Source organism: Penicillium hispanicum (assembly GCF_028827665.1).
Source record: "Penicillium hispanicum strain IBT 35686 chromosome Unknown utg000007l_segment0_segment0, whole genome shotgun sequence".
Taxonomy (NCBI): Eukaryota; Fungi; Ascomycota; class Eurotiomycetes; order Eurotiales; family Aspergillaceae; genus Penicillium; species Penicillium hispanicum.
The window spans coordinates 348,036-370,309 of record NW_026623199.1 but is presented as its reverse complement, the minus strand read 5'-3'; the positions used below and the strand labels follow the sequence as shown (position 1 = coordinate 370,309).

The window sequence follows — 22,274 nt, the reverse complement described above, 5'->3', positions numbered from 1 at the left end:
GGTTCATCGTCCATCGAAACTAGAGCGCGGCACGGCGCTCTTAAATTCCTAGTTAGGGAACGCGGCGGCCGACTCAGCCAGCCCGGTTGCTCCGAGGAAGAACCGGGGCTGGGACACTACTTCGACGCAGTGACGAGATCTCATCTTGACTACGGTCCGCTAGTACGGAGACCATGGTGGCAGTGGTCGTGGTTCACCCCTGAAGGACCCTTCACGATCAACCAGAAACCACCACAATCGCACGGGAACAAAAAGAGAAGGCAGATACAAGAAAAGCAAAAATTAAGTAAAAAAGGAGAAGGAAAAAAGTCAGTCCTCCGCTTCTCGACAAGGCGGCGGAGTTTTCGGGTAGAGGAGCCGCGCGGTAACGAATAGCAACCAAATGGAATGGCCACCATTTGGTGGGCCATCAGCTCTGCCGATTGTTGCCCCTGACAGCACACAGTGCGGAGGCAATGACTTTGGTCCACTGCGCGCACCAGACGTGTACTATGACTGTCTCTAGTCCTCCATGGATGTCCACCAGATGAAGCCTCGGCCGCCCGAGCCACATCGCCCCGGAGGGTCAGCGTCATCGTCTCCCGCGGGAAATGACAGGTCCCAACGTGGTTGACAGGGAAGTTAACTTGAAACTTCCCAGCAGTGTGGCCAGGGCCGTGCTTCCCGCGTCCGCTAGGTTAGGGGCGGGTCCTCTGCTTGTTCAGCGTGGCGTGGTCGAGGAGCTACGAAGAGCTAAAGGGCTAGAAAACATCGGGGGGCCGCAACGGCGGAGATTAGACCCTCCTGCGAGCCGGGCACCGCGATGTCATGACATGGCACTTTTTGCCTTTTCCATTTTCTCCCCTGGGTGGGTTTGTGGGAGCACGCCGGTTGATCGCCAGGGGCAGACCGGTGCAATCCTTCCGGCGAATTTACCGCACTGGCCACTCTATTTAAACGATCCGTCGACGAGGATCTAGACCGGGGCAGTTGGAAGATGGGTGACGTGAAACAGTTGACTAGGCGCGAGTCGAAGCTGTGAGAAATACTAATAAATGGGTGGCAGCAGAAATCGCAGGAACCCGAACGCCACGCGAGCGGCAGGTAACATACTGTAGAAGCAACGTAAAAGCCAATCCCAAGCCAATCCCTGCAACTCCATCGTTTCCAGCTCCCAGGAGAGCTGCTCATCCCAATTGAAGGCCTGTACTCTGATTGAACGGGGTCCCTTGCAGTCGGGCCACCCGATGCTAGTGCTGACTCGGGGAATACGTCCGCCCCCGGCACCGGGTTCAAGATCGGACCGTTGTCCTTTTTCCTGGCGCCGAACAAAGTCCCGTTCGATCATTTCTGGATGGAGTCACCCCGGAAGGCGCAACGGCTCGCCCGATCCGATTTTTGACGTCGCGTGCATGTCAGGCCCTTGGCATTGGGGATCAGTACATCACGACCATCGTAATTCCAATCACAATAGCCGGAACTCTGCTGGCTTCTGGACCCTCCGGTCGAGGCAAGTGGACGCACACAGCCATCTCGGAAAAGCTCGATGCGCCGGGAGCTGCAGGTGATTCGACGCAATCCCTTGACGCGGTAGCCAGTCATCTCATCGCCTTGGCAGGGACCGGTGGGTTCGTTATCCCGCACAGAGCCGGATCAAGTCCGTGCATCGCCAGTTCTCTGGTCCATCGGGGAAACTAGTGTAGAAAGCTTCGCTCGCACGGGAGTTGTCTGGGCCAGATGGATCCGACTTGGAAGCTCGCTGACGCGAGGGGGTTCGCGTTTTGGGGCAAAGGTCTGGTGGAAGACCCGCGCTGGCGGATCTATCACGATAGATGGAGAGGTGTGTCAAAAGGTCAAAAGGTGCTGAACTCAGATGGCGGAAGCCGCGAAGTTGTACGAAGAGGATCTGCACCCGCGAGTCCTCGAAGTACAGGTACTCCCGCTCGTACTGGTTTGGTATGCCGGGACTTGGTATTCTACAACCCTCAATCTCCCCAGTTCTCTCTTTTCCCCCCCACTCGATTGTTACTTGGACTTCTTCCAAGTCGTCCAACCTCTGTGTCTCTCTCTCTATTCCTCGCGCTTCTGCCTCCCTTTTTCCTTCCAATTCCCACTCCCGTTCTAGACCCCGGGGCCTGCGTCATTAAAATTATTAATCCTCGTCTTGCGCCCACTGGAACCACTTGAAGGCTCGCCGAAGCTAACGAGCTAGATTGGTTCTAAACCGTGGAGATTGTGAAGAGCCCACCGCCCCGCTCGGGGCCTGCTAGGACATTTAGGGGGAAAGGAATTCTTATACCCTGCGAGATTCGCCAGAAAGACAAAAAAAAATCGAGAGACGCGCCTCGAATCCGTGAAAGCCGACAACGCAGGCCAGTTCATTCTGGGAGATCTTCCGACACCTGCTTCGGCTTCCCTTCGTCTTCTCATCGCTACCGCTACTTCTCCACTCTGAAATCCGCGGGGTGCAGACAAGACCAGGAGGAAAGACCCAGTCATTCAAGCAGTCCCTGATGGGCCTCTTCAAGCGCAAGGACTCGCGCCAGTCCGTCCAAAGTGACAGAGATGAGCACGAGTCCTTCGTCTCCGTCAACAGCGCCCGCACCTCCAATACATCCCTGCGCTCACCAGGGTACAAGGGTAGCCGGCTGCCGGCCTCCATCCCCGAGATACCCATTGCAAAACCGCCGGACCCAGCATTAGACCCCGCCGCCTATCTACGCAGCATCCACGCTGTCCGCGAACGCGCCATGCTCGTCCTCGATCGCGCTAAGCGCAACCAACTCCGCCATTTCGAGGTCGACTTGGCCAAATTCAAAGCGACGGCATCCTACGTCGTATCCATCATTAAGGTAGGGCTATAGATCCGGCTCAAAGAGGAAGAAAAAAACAAAGTGTCTCAACTTTCCATGCTAACGCGCGTGATCTGTGAAGCGAGACTATGCGCCAGACTATGAGAATATCCCGCCGCACGGCCGTTGGCAGCATTTCGACGTCGGTGGCCGCCCGCGCATCAACCAACTCCTGCAATCGTGGCCCAGCCGCATTGACGCACAGGAGCGGACACGCCGATTGATCGACTTGTTCGTCGTCTCCGTCCTACTCGACGCGGGCGCGGGCACGAAATGGTCCTACCGCTCGAAGGAGTCTGGTAAGGTCTACTCCCGCAGTGAAGGTCTGGCAGTGGCTAGTCTGGAGATGTTCAAGTCGGGTCTCTTCAGCAGTGACCCGACGGAGCCGTGCCAGGTGGACGGGGCAGGCTTGAAGAAGGTGACAGTCGAGAAGCTGGCGAGAGGCATGCAACACTCCGAACAGAATGCGCTGGCCGGGATCGAAGGTCGCGCCGGGCTGCTGGTGCGATTATCGGACGCTCTGAACAACCAGGATTTCTTTGGCGTGGATGCACGGCCCGGGAATATGCTAGGTGGGTTGGGATTGCACCATATAGGAGGGTCAGCCAATTTGTCTACTAACCACGACTGCCAACAGACTACCTCCTGGGCCATACATCGACCCTGGCTTCATCTGTCCCCATTGTGCCTATTACCACGCTTTGGTCGGTTCTCATGGATGGCTTCTCCCCGATCTGGCCCCCGTCACGTACACAGGTCGACGGCATCTCCATTGGGGATGCCTGGGAGTGCTCTGACCTCCCCAAATCCCCACCCGCCGCGCCGTGGGAGAGTATTATTCCATTCCATAAACTGACACAATGGCTGTGCTACTCGATCATGGTCCCAATGTCCAAATTGATGAACATACACTTCGCTGGCAGCGAGCTGCTGACTGGGTTGCCCGAGTATCGCAATGGCGGTCTCCTAATCGACATGGGGCTCTTGACGCTGAAGTCTGCGGATATGGACCGTGGGATCCAGGCTTATAAAGAGAATGCCCAGATCAAAGGCCAGCCGAATATGGAAGTGGTCCCGCTGTTCTCCACGGATGACGATGTGATTGTGGAATGGCGAGCTGCCACGGTGGGTTTCTTGGATGAGCTGCTCGACGAGGTGAACATCCAATTGGGCCTCACTGGGTCCGAAGAGCAGTTGACACTAGCTCAGATGTTGGAGGCTGGGTCTTGGAAGGTTCGTCTCTCTTGACTGTGCGATGGCAGTTCACCTCCATACTAACTAGTCCAACTCACAGGGCGGTCGTGAAATCGCCGAGGTTTCCAGGCCCAACACTAGGGAGCCCCCGATTATGATCCGTTCCGATGGAACGGTCTTCTAATGCCCTATATGCGCAAGTTTAATTAATGATGGGATACCTAACTTGTGCCAATCCCTTATGACCTGTTTGACGACGACCTCCTTTCATCTTCTCACGACTGGCCTCGTCGTTGCTTGTGAAGTTTGCCCTTGTGTTCTTGGTTGTCACTTCTTTTTCTCCGATTGGGGCCTTTTGCATGGTGTGCCGTTCACCTTGTAATGGCACATGTCTGCGTTTCTTTTTCGGATACCACTTCTTTTTTCACCTGATTTCATAACATAGCCATTTTTGACTTCCATACGCCCTTTGATTTGTGAGACTGCATTTGTTGTGGGTTCGAGTAATCGGATAGCCACCATGGGCATGCCATACAACCAATGTCGTCATCCCGGTACCTCGGCAGTGCCAGAAGCTCGACCATCTGCCAAGGTTAATGGAGGATTGAATGAGACTTGTGTTTTCGGTCACACAACTCATACCTGATGTAATAGATAGGAATGACTTATTCAGCCCTTGAAATCTCTGCGCTCTTATCTCTGCACGCTTGCACACCAATGACAAAAGACCATCACGTGACCACTCCCGGGCGCAAGGTTGATCCTGATCCGTCACTCCGCATCTCTGAAGGCTGGAGCTGCACTTCTCTTCTACCTCATCTTGCGTCCTCAATTCTGTGCATTCGACCTGAGGAAGCTTGGCCCCTTTCAGAATCAATTACAGAGAGCCCCCAGGATCTATCTCTCATCCTGCAAGGCCTCTCAGCCAGCTCCCAGAACTACCCGACTGACCCCCGCGCCTGCGGGGCATCCGAGCTCAACAGCAACCGGCAACCAGCAACCAGCAACCGATCGGCAGCATGGATGCTCGCAAGAAGAAGAGAAAGGTCCTGCTCATGGGCAAAAGTGGCTCGGGGAAGTCATCCATGCGCTCGATTATCTTCAGCAATTATGTTGCCAAAGATGTGCGCCGTCTGGGCGCCACTATCGATGTGGAGCATAGCCATGTCAAGTTCATGGGCAACTTGACCCTCAATCTATGGGATTGTGGAGGGTTAGTTCTCTCATAGAATCTCTCTGGTCCTGTCTGATGTAGCTGCATACTAACCATGGTCGCCCGTGCACCCTCAATAGACAAGATGCTTTTATGGAAACATACCTTGCCTCCCAGCGCGGCAACATCTTCTCCGACGTCGCCGTCCTGATCTACGTGTTTGACATTGAGTCGCGTGAAGTGGAGCGCGACCTGGACACTTACAATGCCATTATTGAAGCGCTGCGCGAGTTCAGCCCAAATGCGTATGTCTTCTGTCTAGTCCACAAGATGGATCTCATCCAAGCCGAGCACCGACAACGCCTCTACGAAGAGCGGTCCGCGCTGATCCGCAGCCGATCAGCGCATTTCCGCGTCGACACCTTTGGCAGCAGTATCTGGGACCAATCTCTCTACAAGGCCTGGGCCGGCATCGTGCACAAGCTCATCCCCAACCTAACTGTGATCGAGCGATTCCTTAGCGCCTTTGCGAAGAAAATCGACGCCGAGGAAGTCATTCTCTTCGAGCGTTCGACCTTCCTGACTGTCACATCTGTCACCTCGGAAGTCGGCGAACTCAACCCCATCTACGACCGCCACGAGCGACTGTCCAATATCATGAAGGCCTTCAAGCACTGCGCCGCCCGCAACACCCTGACCACACCCGCCTCTGCCGGCTTCGTTGTCATGCACACCAAGACACCGCAGTTCAACATCTTCCTCGGCCGCTTCACAGACAACACGTACATCTTCCTAGTCGTCCCGCCTGGCGAGGCCGCATACAACTGCGCCGTGCTTAATACCATGCTCGCCCGCGAGGGCTTCTCCAAAGCCGCCGCCGCGGGCCGCACAGATGGTTTCCCGCTCCCTCCGCCCGAAACGCCCGAAGATGCCGCAGCAGCGAACGGCCACGCCATCCGCTCTGGAATGGCCTAGACGAATTGCGAGTCGCCCATTCATCCCTCCTCTTCCGATTCTCCCTCCCCTTTCATCTCTTCCGTTCCCTTCTTGATTTCAGCGTGGTGTCCTATACAGCCGGCATTCTTGGGTTCACTTACATTCCGTTGGCAGAAAAAGTTCAAAATTCCAAGTTCACGGGCGCCAATTTACACGGCGTTGCGGTATGACTGATCTATGCATTTCCTCTGTCTCTGTCTCTTTCTTCTTTGGTCGTGCATGCCATGCTGAGAATCGAGATACCCTTGTCCCTGGCATTTTCTCGTTCTCTGTTTTGTTCCGTGTGGGTTGGTCCTCCATCTAGCAGGGAGTTTAGTATAGGCTATATGCTATGGGATTTGAAATCATTTTGGTTGGAAATCTCCTTTTATGTCTGGATGGTCAGATACAGAGCAATCCGTTGCTGGTGACTTGTCGTGCGCAACCTGGCCATATTCGTGCAATATCAATGGTTCCAGGGACATGTCTGTATCCACTGGGTACCTAGGTCGTCGGCAAGTCCACTCGTGCAGTCCAAGCTAGAGATCCTATTCAGCCGTAATTTGGGAGTCATTCATAGACAACAGCCCACAGAAATAGACTACCCAATCCTATTCTATATTTTCTTCACACCAAGGCAGTATACCATACCCCTTTTACTAGGCAGAGAAAGGGCAAAAACAAGACAGACAAGCATCAGAAACACGTCAAGATTGAATTATCTATCGGACCGGCCGGCCTCAAGGGTGAGCGCAAAAGAATAGATAGATAAACAGGAGGACAAGTCGAGAGAAGTGGTAGATGGGACGTTATGAGGGTGGAGGGAACACGACGGAGGGGGCGAGTAGGGCTGTACATTGAACCACTCATGCCGTATGTCAACAGACTTGATTGAAACCGGGGAGACTGCTTATTGCACATCTGGCATGCGGACAGCGATGTCGCCTGATTGCGTGATGTAGCGCACCCAGGGGAGGGAGGGGTATTGTAGCTATGCAGATGGTTAGAGAGACGCGACGAGAGTATCTGGAATAGTGGAGCAGAAATGGACGTACCTTTGGCTCGGTAATCTTCAAGTACCGCACCTGAATTCCACTGGTCGTGAAGTAGGGAATCTCGAACTTGACATTGATGGGCCGCTTGGACTTGCCCATCGAGCCAGCGCCGCCCATGCTGCCGCCGAAACCGCCAGTCATACCACCGCCGTGCTCGTCGTCGCCTTTCACGGACGGCAGACCCAGCTCCGCCCGCATGAGGAACTCCTTGCCACCACCGAACTGCTTGATCTTCCAGATAATTGCAGACTTCTCAGGCGCGTAGTGCACAGTGCCAATGTTGGTACGGAATCGGGGCGAGTCCGCGTCTTCGGGGACGGGAACAAGAATCTCGACGTTATTGGCGGTACTGCGACGTTTGAACTGTGCTTTGGCCTATTTCACAGTGTAAGTAACCCAGCAGAAAATGACGAAGTCGGGGATGCTCTATCCTACCTTGAGCATGTACTCAATGCGCGACCCCGAGTGCGACTCCACCATGCACTCTACCCAGATCAATGGCTTCACCTGCGTGTTCAACCGGTAGCTCATGAGCTCGAACTCGCCATCCGGCGGAATGAAACTAATAGTGCGGTCGTTCTCAAACCGCGACAGTCGCACACACTGGTGGAATTTGACGTCCTCCATCTCGACGGACTTCCCCCGCGTGGCGCGTCCCGTCGTCTCGAACATGGCCTTGTCGTTCAATCCCAACCGCAATTCGGGCATGCCGCTCAGATAACACTTCATCTTAATGGCGCCGAGGATCTCAGACCGCAGGACGTTTCCGTTCGCCGAGACGAGCAGGTTGAGAGATTCGACCACATCCAAGAACACCTCGTTCTTGCGGTAGCGGATACCTTCGCTTCGCCAAGAGACGGCGTTCGTGACGGCAATGGGCGGGCGTGCTTGCACCTCGAGCTTGTGTGATTCTTGAGTGATATATCTGCGTGGTACGGTGAATCGTCCCGTTAGCGACTGCCCGAGATTCGAATCCACCGCCGTGAAAGGACCTGGCTGCTTACTCCTGCAAGATCTTGCTCTCTGTTGTCTGCGGGTATCCAAAGTCCATCATCTCATCCAGCAATTCATAGATGATGACGAAATTATCGCGGATACTCTCCTCCTCCAGCACCTTAAAGTATTCGGTGAAGACCTCCACAATCTTGTGGAGGAACAAAAGAATTTCGGTGGCATTTGTGTTTCTCTTGGTCAAAGCGAGAATGTAGAGATTGCTGTGGCGGATATATAGGTACTACACAGAGGCCCCGATTCAGTCAGTCTGGTCGCGGGTTGGCCAGCTCACACACAAATGGAAGGGGGGCAATAGGGGAGGCCAGATAGACCGCGTGCGAGGGTGAGGCAGCGGGACGTACGTTGATGCCCTCATGGGAGAAACAGGGAGGTACGGCGGAGCTTTCTTCTTCGGCGTCGCTGAGGAGGATGGGGAACTGCTCAACTGCGGACATGGGGATGTCCCCACGATAGTTGCGGGCCAGAAGGGTCTGGGATTCGGAGGTCAGCAATGGCTCCCGCATGCATTGGCCGAAATTTGTGCAGCATATTTTGCTACGCCAACTGCTGTCAATGTGAATCCACGCACCTTGCCCTTGAGGTCGAGGAAAAAGAGCGCCGATGCCATGACGTGTCAATGGGGAGGGATCGGGGAGACGTAGATGTTGTGTGTTCAGATGGAGGCTGATTAACGGGATTCGGAGTCGGAGGCGGGAGAACAAGGCCACATGCTGCGCACTACTGCAACATGATGCGAAGCACGGGAAAGAGATCGAGAGATTGAAGCCGCAGCGTCTAGAGCATCCACGGAGCTGAGAGGAAGACCAGCGTCGACCATCTCGACTCGTGCCAACGCTTGGCTGTTGCCCGCAGTGGAGCCACCCGAAACGGCCTAGCGTGGGCAGTACAAAATCTCTTCGCGCGCCGCAACTTTTCTTTCTTCTCCCACGCTCTCAACAGACAGTGCAAGGCAGTACAAAGTCTTTTCTTTCTGGTACCCGGCTGGCATTCTGTCAGACGGCTGCCAGTTTCGATTGCTGGAACTTGCGATACCGAGATGCGGAGACAAAGCATCGTGAATTCGAGGGTTCCATAAGAGCTGGCCGTGTATTTTTCTCACTGTTACGCGGGCGGCGTCAGAGGAACCGGACATCCATAACTGATATCCTGAGACAATGGTGTATCTTGAGACAAATGGTATTGTGCAATATAGCCAAATAACAAGGAAGAAAGGTCTAAAAGTACATGTACAACACCCCCCGTGTCCAAGGGGAGTCCCTATGTAGTACACTGCCTCCAATCACCCGGACCACCACAAAAGATCATGAACGCCGTGCCAATGCTGCGAATGGTCTCCTAGAACTGCGTCTTGGTGCTGACTCCCAACGGCTCGAGAATCCGCTCCCGAACCACCTGGTTGGCAACGTGTCCGCCCTTGGCCATCGCGACCGCACCGATAATCGCAAACAGGGTGTGCGACAGGACGAGGTTGACACCGGACGCCTCAAGGTTTCCGGGCTATAGCAAACAAAAATAAGCAACTGATAGGAGAATAAGAAAAGAGAGGGCGGTGTTTCTAACCTTCGCGGGAGCCCATCGAAGCACTTTCTGCAGTTCGTACTTGTTTGCTAGCTCGGCCATCTTCGACCGATCGGCTAGAATGGATGTGGTGTCGGCGGTGAGGTTTTTCAACCCATCGAGCGCTGGGTGGGAGAATGGCTCGCGGCCATGCTCGTCTGGGCTGGTCGGGGTCGAAGCATGTGTCGCCTGGGGGTTTTGTACGAGGGCAACCGAGGCCTGCAATGTCACAATCCGTTTCCCTGCGAGTCGCGTCAGTAACTACTGCCTTGGCAAAGTTGTTTCCGCAACAAATCCATTTATACCATACCGAGAAAAGCCAATCGATCGTTGAATCCTCGGCGTCCCTGATCGAAGCTCTTGTGTGTCACGGCCAACCACTTCAATTCTTCGGGGAGGACTTGGTCGCCGCCAGGTCCCAGCAATCGAACGTAAAAATCATCCAGAACAGCGGAGTTCGAGTTGGTTCGAAATGGTGGGCGGTTTGAATGAAGCCGAAGACTAAATGGCGCCTTGGTTTGTGGAGGAGTGTAGGACCATCGCGGCGCTGGTGCTTCGCCGGCTGAGTCTTCCGGGGCCGAATCTGGGCTCGTGCCGATGGTGCGACGCGGTATGAGCGTGACAAGCGGGCGAGCACTAGTCCTCGATGCGAGGCAGGCTGACCTGACCATTCGAACGGACAAATTCGAAGCCATGGGGGATGGGTTGATCTTGATCTGCGGAAGTGGACGACCGAGTGGAAGTTGGGGAAGAATTCGGTATTGGCGGTATGATTCTGCCGCTTCCAGCTTTCCCCCAACAGTGATCGCGCCGGGACGGTTCATGCTGCAACAATGGCATCAATCCTTCGGAGATGAGCCAGATTGCGGAGCCAAGTTGCAGATATGCTAACCGAGGCATGCAACTGCGCGTCTTGATTGCCCGACGAGTCTGTCATGCACACGGAACAGGGTAGAACCGCCGAACCTTCACCGCTGCTGTGTGGAAGTTCGTTGCATTTCCACGAATCTGGCCTGAATGCCTCAGACGTGGAGCTGAAAATTCCTCTACTTTCGGTGATAGTAAATGAGGAACTGACAAGCCGGGGACGACTGATTGTGGAATTCACACAAACAGCATCCGCAGCTACCAGCCCTCGGCGCATGTATGATCGAGTTGGTACTATGACACATGATCCTGCAGAGTCACATCTAGCGGTCAAGTGTGGTCGTTTTAAAATATTCAGCATACCGCTACTTGGGGATCTCGTTATCGTCCATCTCGTGCCTTTTGCACCACTGGAAGGCTGCTTTTCCCACACATCCTGCAGTGGTCCTATATGAATCCACTCAAGGGCTTCAGGAATACCGCCATCACCACCAAATGCTTAGTCCTACGTTGCATGATCGTACCGGGCTTCGACCCCAATTTCTAATACAATTTCATGAGACCATCGGGAAGAGGCCTTGTCCGTCTTCCAGCAACATCCTTCTCTGGATCACTCCGCTATAGTTCAGGCCCCTTCAGAAAAAAGAAGCCAACCCCGATGGATTCTCACTTCTCACAAGCTCATGCAAAACTGGTCCGAGAACGCTGCTAGGTAACCTTGTTCAGCTCAACGATTGGGTCCAGGGCGATACAAGCAAGGTGGCGCAACCGGCCCTTAGCGCGGCCCAACCGCCCGGACCCCAGTCCCTCGGTGCTTCCCAGACCTGACACAGATCTCAAAAGAGTAGGGTTCTAGAGGGCCCGGCGCCAAGCAGAATTTTCGGTGAGCTTCTCTGGGGCATTCAGTGACAGGCCCCGGCTTCGGCTGAGCTGCGGCACACGGTTGAACAAGATCGAAGCTCCTGCGCCACACAGCCGACTTTGAGACTGCTTGATGTCGCCAGCGGATATTAGCATCCGTGGAGCGGGCCGCGCGGAGGTGGTTGGCTCAATGAACCCTTGTTTCTCGCGGGTCGACGGTGGAAAAACGGCCTGCTGTGTAATGGCGTTGCCGTACCCAAAGCTGCACCTCCTCCATAAGGCAGGAGGCTTGCTTTGTGATACCGGCAAAGCATCTACAGATCCACGTGCGCTTGAGTTTCGGCCGTGTTTGTGGCTTCCTATGCTGCTGTATATCCTCCTGTTCTCACTGGGGGGATGGATGACTTGAAAAACCCTATGTAGCCAACGATGGATCCATTGTGAAGCCCCCGTAGTTGGCAGCGGTGGCAAGGACATCATTACATGCATGTTCAGTGGCACTAGATAACTTGATCTTGATCGCCATACTCCGAACTACTCCTACAACTCCAACCCCCGGGGAAGTATGACACTTTTCAGTCCCAATTTCAGCTCCATGCATGCTTTCCCCAGTACCGTCGACTTACCGAGTGTGAGACGCCGGCTAGTAGCCGCCGCGCTTGGCACTCTAGCATCGTCTCCGGGGGCAAATGGAGTCACCATACCCTCTCACCTTGACAAAGATGATCGCTGCAGGAAGCCGGAAGTTGACGGCTCAGACCGCTGGTGTCACTACCCTGGAAGCTGCAACTCTCGGGAAGGTCTGGGGAAAGGATCTTCAGCCGTCCACAGTGGCTGGAAAATAGCAGCCAAAGAGAAATAAAACAGCAGCCCGAATGCGCTCAAGTCACGCCTTTACCTTTTGCGGATTTGCTCCAGACATGGCGGGGAGTGGAGTTCTGTACTGCTGCTGCCTCTGCATTGCTGTCATCAAACGTTTGTCGGGTCTTGCAGCACCTGCATTGGGGTCACAAAGCACGACACGATGACAATCAAGGGCCTCCTCGTACTCCAAGCTACTGGGGCAGTAGTCAAAGTCGAGATATGGCGGGTGTGACGGCTCCGCGTTCAACGGTCTATACATCCAGTGCTCCCGTCGGGCCCTTGCAGCGTCTACCGAGAGATTCCTCAGATCGCAGCGGGTGGAAAGCCACACCCGGAGCCGATAGATATGCGTAGTGGAAAGCATCCATGGCCAAACGGCTTTCCTAGCTGCTTGATTGGGATGCCAGACAGGATGGCGGTGTACGACTTGGGGAGGCATGGCATCTCCGAAAGCCCCGATTGCTTTCACACTCGCTTTGGGGTCGACAACATATAAATGGGGGTGAAAGTGCCCGGTCTGGCAGTCGGTGGTTTCTGGCAATCAACTTTTCTGCAAAGCTTTCCAGCCTTTTTCTTTGATTGCCATTATTCTTCGTTTGGCTTCTATACCCCGGCCACTGCGCTTCGCCACTCAGTTGCGTCTTGTTAGCCTTCGTCGCTCCGACAGTCTTGCTCTTTGCGCTGCTCCTCTTTCAGACTTATCAGCTTTCTCTCTACCTTATACCCTAGTCCCTTCAAGGAACATACGCCATGGCCTACTACATTACCTTGGTCTCTAGCTCGCCAGCTACCCGACTGTCCTATATCTCCACTGAAGGAACGGCAACCAACACTCATTCAGTGCAAGATCCTCCTTCGCCGCGGCCATTTCCTCCCAATCCCCCGCCGAGCCCGGCTTAAGCGTTCACCATTGGGTTTTTATTCGGCGTTGAGGGAAAACGGACTAATAGGTGAGTCGCAAAGACCGAACACCCGCCTTTCGCACTTCAGATGCCCGGAGGATAGCCAGGATGGTATGCTGACAAGCAGTGCAGACCATGATTTGAATGATTTGAATCGCCAGCACCACGAGCGCATATTTTGAGGGGAAGGAGCTGGAACAGCGCATAATAAATATAACGTTGTTGTTGTTTGAGCCCTTCCCACGGTCTTTTTCTTTTGGTTGGAAAGGGAAAGCTGGACGGGACAATGCGATGGAAATGGAATCGGACGAGAAAAGCTTCTTCTAACGCTATCTCTAACGCTGTGTTCGTTCTATTGACTCAGTTGGGTTCTTTACTGTAGCAAACTTTGCACGGCCTAGACCAATCAATGGAAGTCCTAGGATGCCGAGGAAATTCAGAGTGTGCATTCGGTTCATGACAGACGTCAGTCGCCTTGGGGTAGTGAAAAGGAAATATCTCCAAGAATAGTAACAGACTCCGGCAGGCTTCGGTATCATCGCGCGGGGACCGGCAAGAGATAGCCGTTTTCGCAGCTGCAGGAGAATTCTAGAGGCGAAACACAGCACCATCGGTTCAACAGAAGGAATCAGCGCCTTTGGAGTACGCGCCTGGAAACCGTATTTCATGTATAATTGATCGACAAATCATACTTTAATAACACAACGAAACTCAAGGTATATGAGGTCAAATCAAAGGAAAGCAAGAGCGATCGCGCTGGTGACGCTCAGTCCGACGACAGTCCAGCCAGACTTGATGATGGCTGGGTTGCTCAGACCGCGACCCAGATCCCAAGTCAGGTGGCGGATGCCGTTCATGGCGTGGTAGGTGAAAGGGAGGGCCATGGTGGCCTTAAGGAGGACCTTGGCCGCGACGGGAAGAGCGCCCATAGCAGCAACCATGGAGGCAGACTCGAGGTGCCAGCCGAGGGCGGGCGAGGCGAGGTATGCGGTGGCCCACAGGTAGAGCGAGCCGGACAGGGCGACACCGGTGATACGGTGCAAGGAGGAGCCAATCCAGCCGATCTGGGGGCGGTAGATGGACAGGTGCGGAGCGACGGGGCGGTTGAGGCGCTGCTTGACCAGGATCTGGGCCGGGTCCTCAGTGTTCGGGGACGAAGTGACGAGTCTAGAATGGAGGGGGGTATCAAGTTAGTCTTCAGTCGATCGCGGATGACGTATGGGTGGTGTCGTCGTGAAGGTTCAATGCGGAGAGGACGGTCGATTTGAATGGAGCTCTTGTGGCTGCAGGGGGACTGACCTCTTCTGGAGGCCGTTTCCGAGCGCAACGGCGGCCGGGGAGGCGCGCATCATCGACCACTGCATGGCATAGGGCTGCTGGACGGCAACTGCGAGTCGGGGCGGCTTGTAAGTAAGAAAGTCACATCGGAGGAGGGCCAATGCAAAGAGCGGGACATACGCCGTCGCAGCGACTGCTGGGCAACCTTCTGAGAGAACATGATGGGCGGTTCGAGATGCTCTCACACGGCGTAAAGGGAAGAAGAGTGCTATCGCGAATGATCGGAACGGACAGCCTCGGGTGGGCGTCACGGGACTTCGGGACTTCGGGAGCCAATCGCGGCGCCGGCAATGATAATAGCGACTGCTGAGGTAAGCTCACTGGCGTGCCCGGAAGATCCTTCATCCAGTTCACGTGATTCTCGCTTGCCCGTTTTGCATTTGTGTTCTTCTCCCGCTGCGCGTTCCGCTTCTCTTCTTCTTCTCCACGAGTCTCCGCTCACGTCGATGTACCACTCTTCCACTCGCTGGGAGCTCTTGGGATGAAGTTGACGTGCTTAGCACCCTCTGGTTTCGGCATTCTGTCGCGACCTTCGAGGGATCCTCGAGACTCGCAGAAGGAGTTGTCCCGTCGTTAATCGCCCATTTGGCTCTTTCCATGAGTCGAAGGGGTTTCATATCAGGGTTACATAACTGTAGAAAACATCTGTGGTCGGGAATGCGATAAGCTGCATCTGTATCGATGCTATCTGACACTTCGCACCCAGAGTTGTTTCGTAGTATCGAGATCCATGGCAATGTTCACCAGTCCACGTTGTATGGAATACTCGCGATGCGACTGGTATCTTGTATCTTGTATCTTTCACCAGTGCGTGTTTCTACATCCTGGGCACTCCATATGCTGTTTTCTCGTCTGACAGGACCCAGGTCCGTCACATGCTTCACTGCGATGGGAAAAGAGCCGTATAATGATATTCCATTCGCGTCTGGGACTTAATCTATATCGACGTAAGTATAATTTGAGTATTATCCGGGGGTATAGACCGACCGGGGCGTAGTTGAAGAATTGCATTATTGCATTGTTCGCAACGGCGCTGGGCTCATGCACCGACTACTAATCCATTTAATGCGCGGCCAGCGAACCTCGGCAACTCGACCTTCCCCCACAGCAGAGGTCCGCGGCTGACTCTGGGGTCACCCGGTGCTTTTCAATCCCTTCTCTGATTTCTATCTGACTGTTTCGTCAAACAGTCCTGCTTATATTCGTCGGCGCAATCTCTACAACGAGCTGCATTTAGTATTCGGTCGAGATATTCAACCCCGTTGTTCCTGTTGAGCGATCGACTTCCCCGAGTTCCGTCCCGATTAGATACCAAACCACTCCCTTTCCGACACTATGCCGTTCAACACAGCGTTGACCCGCAAGTTGGGAATCAGGGGTATGTGACCAACCGACGGATTCGTGTCATGTACCAGCACTAACTGTTCACAGTGCCCGTGGTGCAAGGTGGCATGCAGTGGGTGGGATACGCCGAGCTGGCCTCGGCCGTGAGCAATGCAGGCGGTTTGGGTATTGTATGTCGACCAGTCTTACTAAAGTGCACTTGTTGCGCATCATCTTGAGAAATATTGGTTGCTAATCCTGGAAATAGCTTACAGCCCTCACCCAACCCACGCCCGAAGATCTGCGCAAGGAGATCCGACGATGCCGCACCATGACCAAGTATCCCTTCGGTGTGAACTTGACCCTGCTCCCCGCAATAGTGCCCCCGGACTATGGTGCCTACGCTCAAGTGATCATTGACGAGGGCATCAAGATTGTGGAGACTGCAGGTAACAACCCGGGCCCCGTGATTCAACAGCTGAAGAAGGCCGGCACCATCATTCTGCACAAGTGCACCACCATCCGCCACGCCAAGTCCGCCGTGAAGCTCGGCGTGGACTTCTTGTCCATTGACGGCTTTGAGTGTGCCGGGCATGTTGGCGAGCACGACATCACCAACTTCATTCTCCTGAGCCGCGCGCGCCAGGACCTCGGCGTGCCGTTCATCGCCTCGGGTGGCTTCGCGGACGGCCAGGGTCTAGCCGCTGCTCTCGCCCTCGGGGCCGAGGGGATCAACATGGGCACTCGGTTCATGAGCACCGTCGAGGCCCCGATCCACCAAAAGGTGAAGGAGGCAATTGTTAACGCCCAAGAGACCGATACTGCCCTCGTGCTCCGTCGGTGGAAGAACACCTCTCGTCTGTTCGCCAACAAGGTCACCCAGGATGCCTTGAAGATCGAGCGCGAGAGCAAGACTGGCGAATTTAGCGAGATTGGACCGTACGTTAGCGGCAAGCGCGGCCGCCAGGTCTTCTTGAACGGTGATATCGACTTTGGAGTAAGTCTTACATTTCCTTCCGTCGGAGTCTGTGGAACCTGACCCCCTTTCTTAGGTGTGGACTGCTGGGCAGGTCATTGGTCTGATCCATGATATCCCGACCTGCGCTGTGCTTCTCGATCGGATTGAGAAGGAGGCCCTGGAGGCCGTGACTCGGACCCGGTCGCTGTATAGCGATGCTCCTGCCAGCAAGCTGTGAGGCACACTGCCATGGACGCAGCGGGCACTGTAGTACAGATCTTGTCGTGATTCGATTTTGAAGAGGATATAGAGATTGCAGAAAGACGGAGTGCTCTAGACGATCACTTCAAATCACAACATCTGATTCCAGTGTAGTATCACACATGATGATTTGACTTCCTGGTTGGTCTTGCCGATCACATCTACCCCGTTCTTGCTTTTTCTTTCTCCAATAGCGCCATTAGCCCGGAAAATCCTCGACACCGCTCTTCTCCAAGGGATCGAGTGCGTCCTGTAAAGCAGAGATTGGAGCTAATGCGCGGCATTTTGAAATGCGGCCACATTCTTTAGCTTTGGGTTCCGCGCTAATCGACACCGTCGAGATTCCTAGCCGGACATTCCACCACACGTACTTCAAACCCTCAGGAGAATCGTCGTGAGCACACGTACATCCCCCCACAATGGCCGATTAACTTCCTTGCAATGACGAAAGGTGTCTTTGCGCTGCCCGTGCTGAATGGAAGAAGAACGCCCTTGCATGCGCCCCCTTGGGAGATCGTCTGGGGAATGCAGGCTGCAACACCTGCGATTGGGCACGGTAGGCTCAATTTGGCGGTCTTCGCAGAAGAGCGCGGTAAGCTATGATCACAGGTGCATGATGCAGCTGTCGTCTGGCAAGTTCGTCGCTACCCTCTTGTATCGCAGTGTACATTTCAGATCGAACGTTCTGCTCGAGCTCGGCTTGCTACTCCATCACCCGCAGGATCGATAGTCGATTCATATAGACCAGCCACAGCAATCCTTAAACACATAGCCCTATTGCGCGTCAGTCCTAAGCAATGGAAGAAAAGATCGACCGTATCACCGCAGTGACTAGCCCAACACTATCCTACCGATATGCTAGATCGATCGTAGCCGGATCGTGCATACGACTGGCGTCTCGAGCATAATGCAATGCAATGCATTACACTCATGCCAGACCAAGCAGGATAGTAGACATCCCCAGATCTACACCACCCCCCGTTCGTCTTCAAGCAACTATACCCCCCTCCCCTCCTCCATCTCATCCTCCCACTCTGGTCCATCTACTGCGGGCTTTCAGTATAGAGGTCCATCCACAACCACAACCACAATCGCGTCAACCATGGGATTCATCTCATCCATGACCCGCCGCATGCGAGTGACCAAACTATCCCGCCGCCTCTCAACCACTCAGCCAGACCGCCGCTCCTCCGACGGCAACGACCTGATCAAAATCCCCTCGACATCAGCCTCTCTCGTCCGCGCCGACAGCCACGCCTCGTCGACGACAGTCGTGCGCGAGAACCACGAGCCAGTCCTCCCCACCGAGTCCCCCACCCGTCACACCCGCCTCACGCCCGCCGATCTCAACCTGCAGACCCTCTTCGACAACGCGGACGCGCTCGATGCGTCGACGAGCCGCGCCGTCCGCGCACTGTCTATGCCCGAGTACCCGATCCTAAAGCTGGAGGCCGTGTCGTCGCCGTTCGATACCCCGCCGCGACGGACGTTGCAGGCGCCCCTCGAGACGGACGAGACGGTGTGTGAGGATGCGCGGGCGAGTGAGCGGTTGCGGGGGCTTCTAGACGAGCCGGCGCGGGAGAAGGACGGCGTCCGTGTGAAAGGGGTACATGTGGATGTGCAGCAGCGGCCGGAGTCGAGGCTGAAGCGGTCGATGACGGGGCTGTTTAAGCGGAGGTCGATGAAGATTCTGCGGTCGTCGCTGTCGTTGAAGGGGTTGCGGGTGCCGACGCCACCGAAGGAGCGGGATGAGGCGAGGATGGCGGAGGAGAAGTGGTTGGAGGCGAATGGGTTTGCGAGGTTTGGGGGGAATGTCCAGTTTTGGGGGGTGGGAAGGCCGTGGTAGTGGTTTTGCGTTGAGAATTGTGTCGTGTTTGGTGTATATAAAATAGAACGAGATGAATTGCAGTTGGGAACAAAAACGCTACGAAACAAGGATAGAACGGTGCGTTCTTTATAGGATATTCTGTGAGCTGGGCTGTAGAAAATCGACGGAGTATGTTGAAGCTTATAGATGTCTCCGGACCAACAGTGAACAAGGGAGATATCGGAGCAGGTGCTAAATTAGTCGAAACAAGTAATAGGCACAAAATGCAGCCGTGTGAGAAGTGCCTGCATTCTAATTCAAGGAGGGCTGGAACCATTGCAACGAGCTACAACAGCAAACAGAGAGAACCCAGTATCCGAACTCTAAGGGTTAAAGGTATATATGCGAAGATTGCAGCGCTAGACAGCAGCTAGAGACGGAACCAAAGCACATTGCGGGAAGCCGAAGCACCAAACAAAAAGTGAAATCAAAGCAGTCTTCTGTCTCCGAGGGTGCCACAAGACACAGTTAATGATACATGGATAGTAAAACAGATCGCCGAGCTACTCAAGAATACCCAAAGCGCCTGCCTCCATCGCCGAAGATCGATAACGGTCCACTGTCACAGTGCTGCCGAGGGTGCTTTGAGCCAGCGCCCAGAGTGCCGCCATGGCGACCTGTGCCTCTCGCATAGTGCCAGAATGCAGACAGCGCTTAGATGATGGAGCCAAGGGCGATGCAAGGGAGGCCGACGCCGATGAGGTCCGAGTTCTATAGAAGTTAGAATGGGGTGCAATTGAACCCGTGGAGCTTTACTTACGGCGCTGGAGGGAGAGTTCTGGCAGCAGGCAATGTTCTGCTTGCACTTCTGGTTGACGATGTCCTGAATGGGGATACCAATGATGGGGACTAGAACAATGTTAGTACGGGAATGGCTAGTTCGGGAAAGACATCCAGCTTACCCTGCAGGTCGAGCTTGGAGCACTGGTCGAAGAGGCCAAGGCCGTCAGCGCCGGAGCCAGCGCCGATGAGGTTGCTCAGAGCACCGCCGAGTGGGCCGGAGTTGACATCGGTGGTGTCGCCAGCGTAGGTGGCCTTGTTGCAGCAGGAGAGCTGAGCCTGGTCACCGCACTTGGCCTGGGCCTGCTTGACGGTCAGGTTGTCGGGAACAGGGAAGCGAACGTTGGTGTTGCCCTTGTTGGCGACACCGTTGGCGTTGCCAGCACCACCGGCAGAGGGCTCCTGGGGAGGCAGGGCAGCAACGGTGGCAGCGAGGCCGAGAACAGCGGACAGAGTGAACTTCATTGTGTCTGTGGGGTTGGATTTGAACGAGAAGGACTCGGAGATTAAGGATTTTCTGTGGTAGAGAAGACTGTACTTCAGAAGAGAAGATTAAAGAGAGTGATGCGGGATGAAGAGGAGAAGTTGGACGATGAGTGACCCCGTCTTTATACACTTCGGTGGCGGTCTGTGAGCCTCCTCGATCACTGTCTTCAACGATACGCGGTGTTTGTTTTCCCACCATATTCTCCCTCTCTCTCTCCCCCCGGAATGCAACCTGTAAGGAAGGGCGAGGGAGGATCCCTCCACTTGCCAGGGCCCGCTGGCCACCAGACGCCGCTGCATCGCCCTCCTGGTATGGATCTACCAGCTAAACACGCCGGCCTTCCCGCGACGCCCACCTCTGCCCTCGCATTCCGAGCTCCCTGGCGCTGCAGTGTGTCCGGCCAAGCTCGCCGAAACTCCTCCAGTCTCGGTGTACCTGCTAATTGATCATGTACTACTCTACACTGTTGTCTGCAGTCGGGAATTCAGGAATAGATCCTGGCACCTGCACGAGGTGCGTCATCGAATTCGACTGAATGTACCCCCCAGGTCTGCCTATAGCCGCAACAGAGTTGCGTTATGCAAAGAGCCGTCAACTCAAATCCAAGCTTAAACGACATAGTTCAGGCAGTGGATCTCTCCATCGTTGTTCCTGGTCCCAGCCACTCTCCACCACTTCCCAAGGGAGAGAGAGGACGCCTCTCCGCTCGTTCATGTTTGGTTCTACGACCTGAGACCGCCACGCCTCGGGCACTAAGGCATGCAACTGGCCCTTCCCACCCAGCCAATTTACTCAGATGCGATCCCTGGCAGGTACGTGCTGGTCTCGGTGCGGAGTCAGGACTGTGGAGTGCGTGACGCATGGTAAATCATCCTGTAAGGGATGCGGCACCGAGCCAGTCAGCGGCGGCCATCAATAGGGAAGGCCCCTCCTGGGCTCCCTTCATTGTTTCGCGCCCTTGGGCCACGAAAAAGAATTGGTTATCGCAACCCTAGTCAACTGTGCGCCTCCCCGAGAACTCTCCGATCGGAACATGTGAGTGGTGCTTCCGCGGACAATGGCGCCTGGTTGGTTGCAGTCAGGGCTGCGCTCTAGTGACTCGTAGGTATGCACTAACTGGTCTGTTGTAGTCGCGGGTTCTCTGTCTTTGCTGTCTCTGTACTGTCTCAAAGCTGAAACTTGCTCCTGGGATTGTGAGTGGTCAAAGAATTCGACATCCCTGTGTGCCTGGCTATCCCCATGTACCCTACCTGGCTCCTACATGCATTGCTGGTGAATTTGGCATTGGAACTGAGATAGTACCAGCGCAGGGTCTACTTTTGGTTTGTGTCGGTGGAATGGTCGAGATCTCATGCACTCTATCCCAAATGTACATCACAATCTCTCTGTGTATGTTCGGTAATGAGTCACCCACAACTATGTGAGCAGGCTTGTACACCTCTCGGCGGTGTAGATGAGTTACGTATTGGAAAGTAGCCAGACGAACTTTTGCATCGCTGGTGGATACAATATCGATGTGTCGGTCGTGTTCGAATGCAGTGTATTTTGTTCGGGCTGTAGGTCTTTTGTTGTTCTTGGCCGCAGAGGAAGACTCGGGTCTCATCTGGGCGATATGCAGGTCCCGAGTGTAACCGAGCCAGTGCTAGCTGAACGCTGGTGTGCAACTGAGACCATCTGTCGGCTCGTTGTACGTAGACTTGCAGCTAGTTCCAGGCTTCCGTGGTTTTATCGCAATCGTACATGTATCATCTTTGCTCGGTCTTCGAATCACTCGTTGACCGACCAATTCAATCATTCGATGCACGGTGATATACACCTATATAATTAGTTTCCAATGTCAATCAGGTCGGCTTTTATACACTGGTTGTCGTTAAAGGGCCCAGGTGCATTGCCGGGCTGTTACCAACCTTCGCGGATGAGGTCGGAATCTCCCTCTCGTAGAGCATCAATTGTCTTAATATCATTTCGAATATCAATAGATGTCAGG

At 54.5% G+C, this 22,274-nt stretch overlaps 8 protein-coding genes across 8 annotated transcripts; 4 read left to right on the top strand and 4 right to left on the bottom strand.

Moving 5' to 3' along the window:
- Window positions 1-1,852: 1,852 nt before the first annotated feature.
- N7459_007919 (URC4/urg3 family protein) lies at window positions 1,853-4,209 on the top strand (the record flags this gene model as incomplete). Its single annotated transcript, XM_056947087.1, has 5 exons — window positions 1,853-1,935; window positions 2,357-2,831; window positions 2,914-3,403; window positions 3,469-4,064; window positions 4,126-4,209. 5 exons carry the CDS (start codon window positions 1,853-1,855, stop codon window positions 4,207-4,209), a joined length of 1,728 nt encoding a protein of 575 aa, XP_056796597.1.
- An 835-nt stretch (window positions 4,210-5,044) lies between these two features.
- Window positions 5,045-6,153, top strand: N7459_007918 (Rag GTPase GTR1; the record flags this gene model as incomplete). The annotated part of the gene is made up of 2 exons (XM_056947086.1): window positions 5,045-5,238; window positions 5,319-6,153. The coding sequence occupies 2 exons, from the start codon at window positions 5,045-5,047 to the stop codon at window positions 6,151-6,153; spliced, it is 1,029 nt and encodes a 342-aa protein (XP_056796596.1).
- Window positions 6,154-7,063: 910 nt separating this feature from the next.
- Window positions 7,064-8,829, bottom strand: N7459_007917 (AP-1 complex subunit mu; the record flags this gene model as incomplete). The annotated part of the gene is made up of 6 exons (XM_056947085.1): window positions 7,064-7,144; window positions 7,209-7,583; window positions 7,644-8,133; window positions 8,213-8,442; window positions 8,498-8,692; window positions 8,791-8,829. 6 exons carry the CDS (start codon window positions 8,827-8,829, stop codon window positions 7,064-7,066), a joined length of 1,410 nt encoding a protein of 469 aa, XP_056796595.1.
- Window positions 8,830-9,557: 728 nt separating this feature from the next.
- N7459_007916 (mitochondrial 54S ribosomal protein mL57) lies at window positions 9,558-10,603 on the bottom strand (the record flags this gene model as incomplete). The annotated part of the gene is made up of 3 exons (XM_056947084.1): window positions 9,558-9,719; window positions 9,783-10,021; window positions 10,090-10,603. 3 exons carry the CDS (start codon window positions 10,601-10,603, stop codon window positions 9,558-9,560), a joined length of 915 nt encoding a protein of 304 aa, XP_056796594.1.
- Window positions 10,604-14,004: 3,401 nt separating this feature from the next.
- Window positions 14,005-14,771, bottom strand: N7459_007915 (uncharacterized protein; the record flags this gene model as incomplete). Its single annotated transcript, XM_056947083.1, has 3 exons — window positions 14,005-14,440; window positions 14,573-14,660; window positions 14,732-14,771. The coding sequence occupies 3 exons, from the start codon at window positions 14,769-14,771 to the stop codon at window positions 14,005-14,007; spliced, it is 564 nt and encodes a 187-aa protein (XP_056796593.1).
- Window positions 14,772-15,946: 1,175 nt separating this feature from the next.
- On the top strand, window positions 15,947-17,130 carry N7459_007914 (NAD(P)H-dependent flavin oxidoreductase; the record flags this gene model as incomplete). Its single annotated transcript, XM_056947082.1, has 4 exons — window positions 15,947-15,989; window positions 16,043-16,125; window positions 16,203-16,931; window positions 16,987-17,130. The coding sequence occupies 4 exons, from the start codon at window positions 15,947-15,949 to the stop codon at window positions 17,128-17,130; spliced, it is 999 nt and encodes a 332-aa protein (XP_056796592.1).
- A 1,125-nt stretch (window positions 17,131-18,255) lies between these two features.
- On the top strand, window positions 18,256-18,999 carry N7459_007913 (uncharacterized protein; the record flags this gene model as incomplete). The annotated part of the gene is made up of 1 exon (XM_056947081.1): window positions 18,256-18,999. One exon carries the CDS (start codon window positions 18,256-18,258, stop codon window positions 18,997-18,999), a length of 744 nt encoding a protein of 247 aa, XP_056796591.1.
- Window positions 19,000-19,674: 675 nt separating this feature from the next.
- On the bottom strand, window positions 19,675-20,265 carry N7459_007912 (hydrophobin family protein; the record flags this gene model as incomplete). Its single annotated transcript, XM_056947080.1, has 3 exons — window positions 19,675-19,731; window positions 19,781-19,869; window positions 19,923-20,265. The coding sequence occupies 3 exons, from the start codon at window positions 20,263-20,265 to the stop codon at window positions 19,675-19,677; spliced, it is 489 nt and encodes a 162-aa protein (XP_056796590.1).
- Window positions 20,266-22,274: the final 2,009 nt, after the last annotated feature.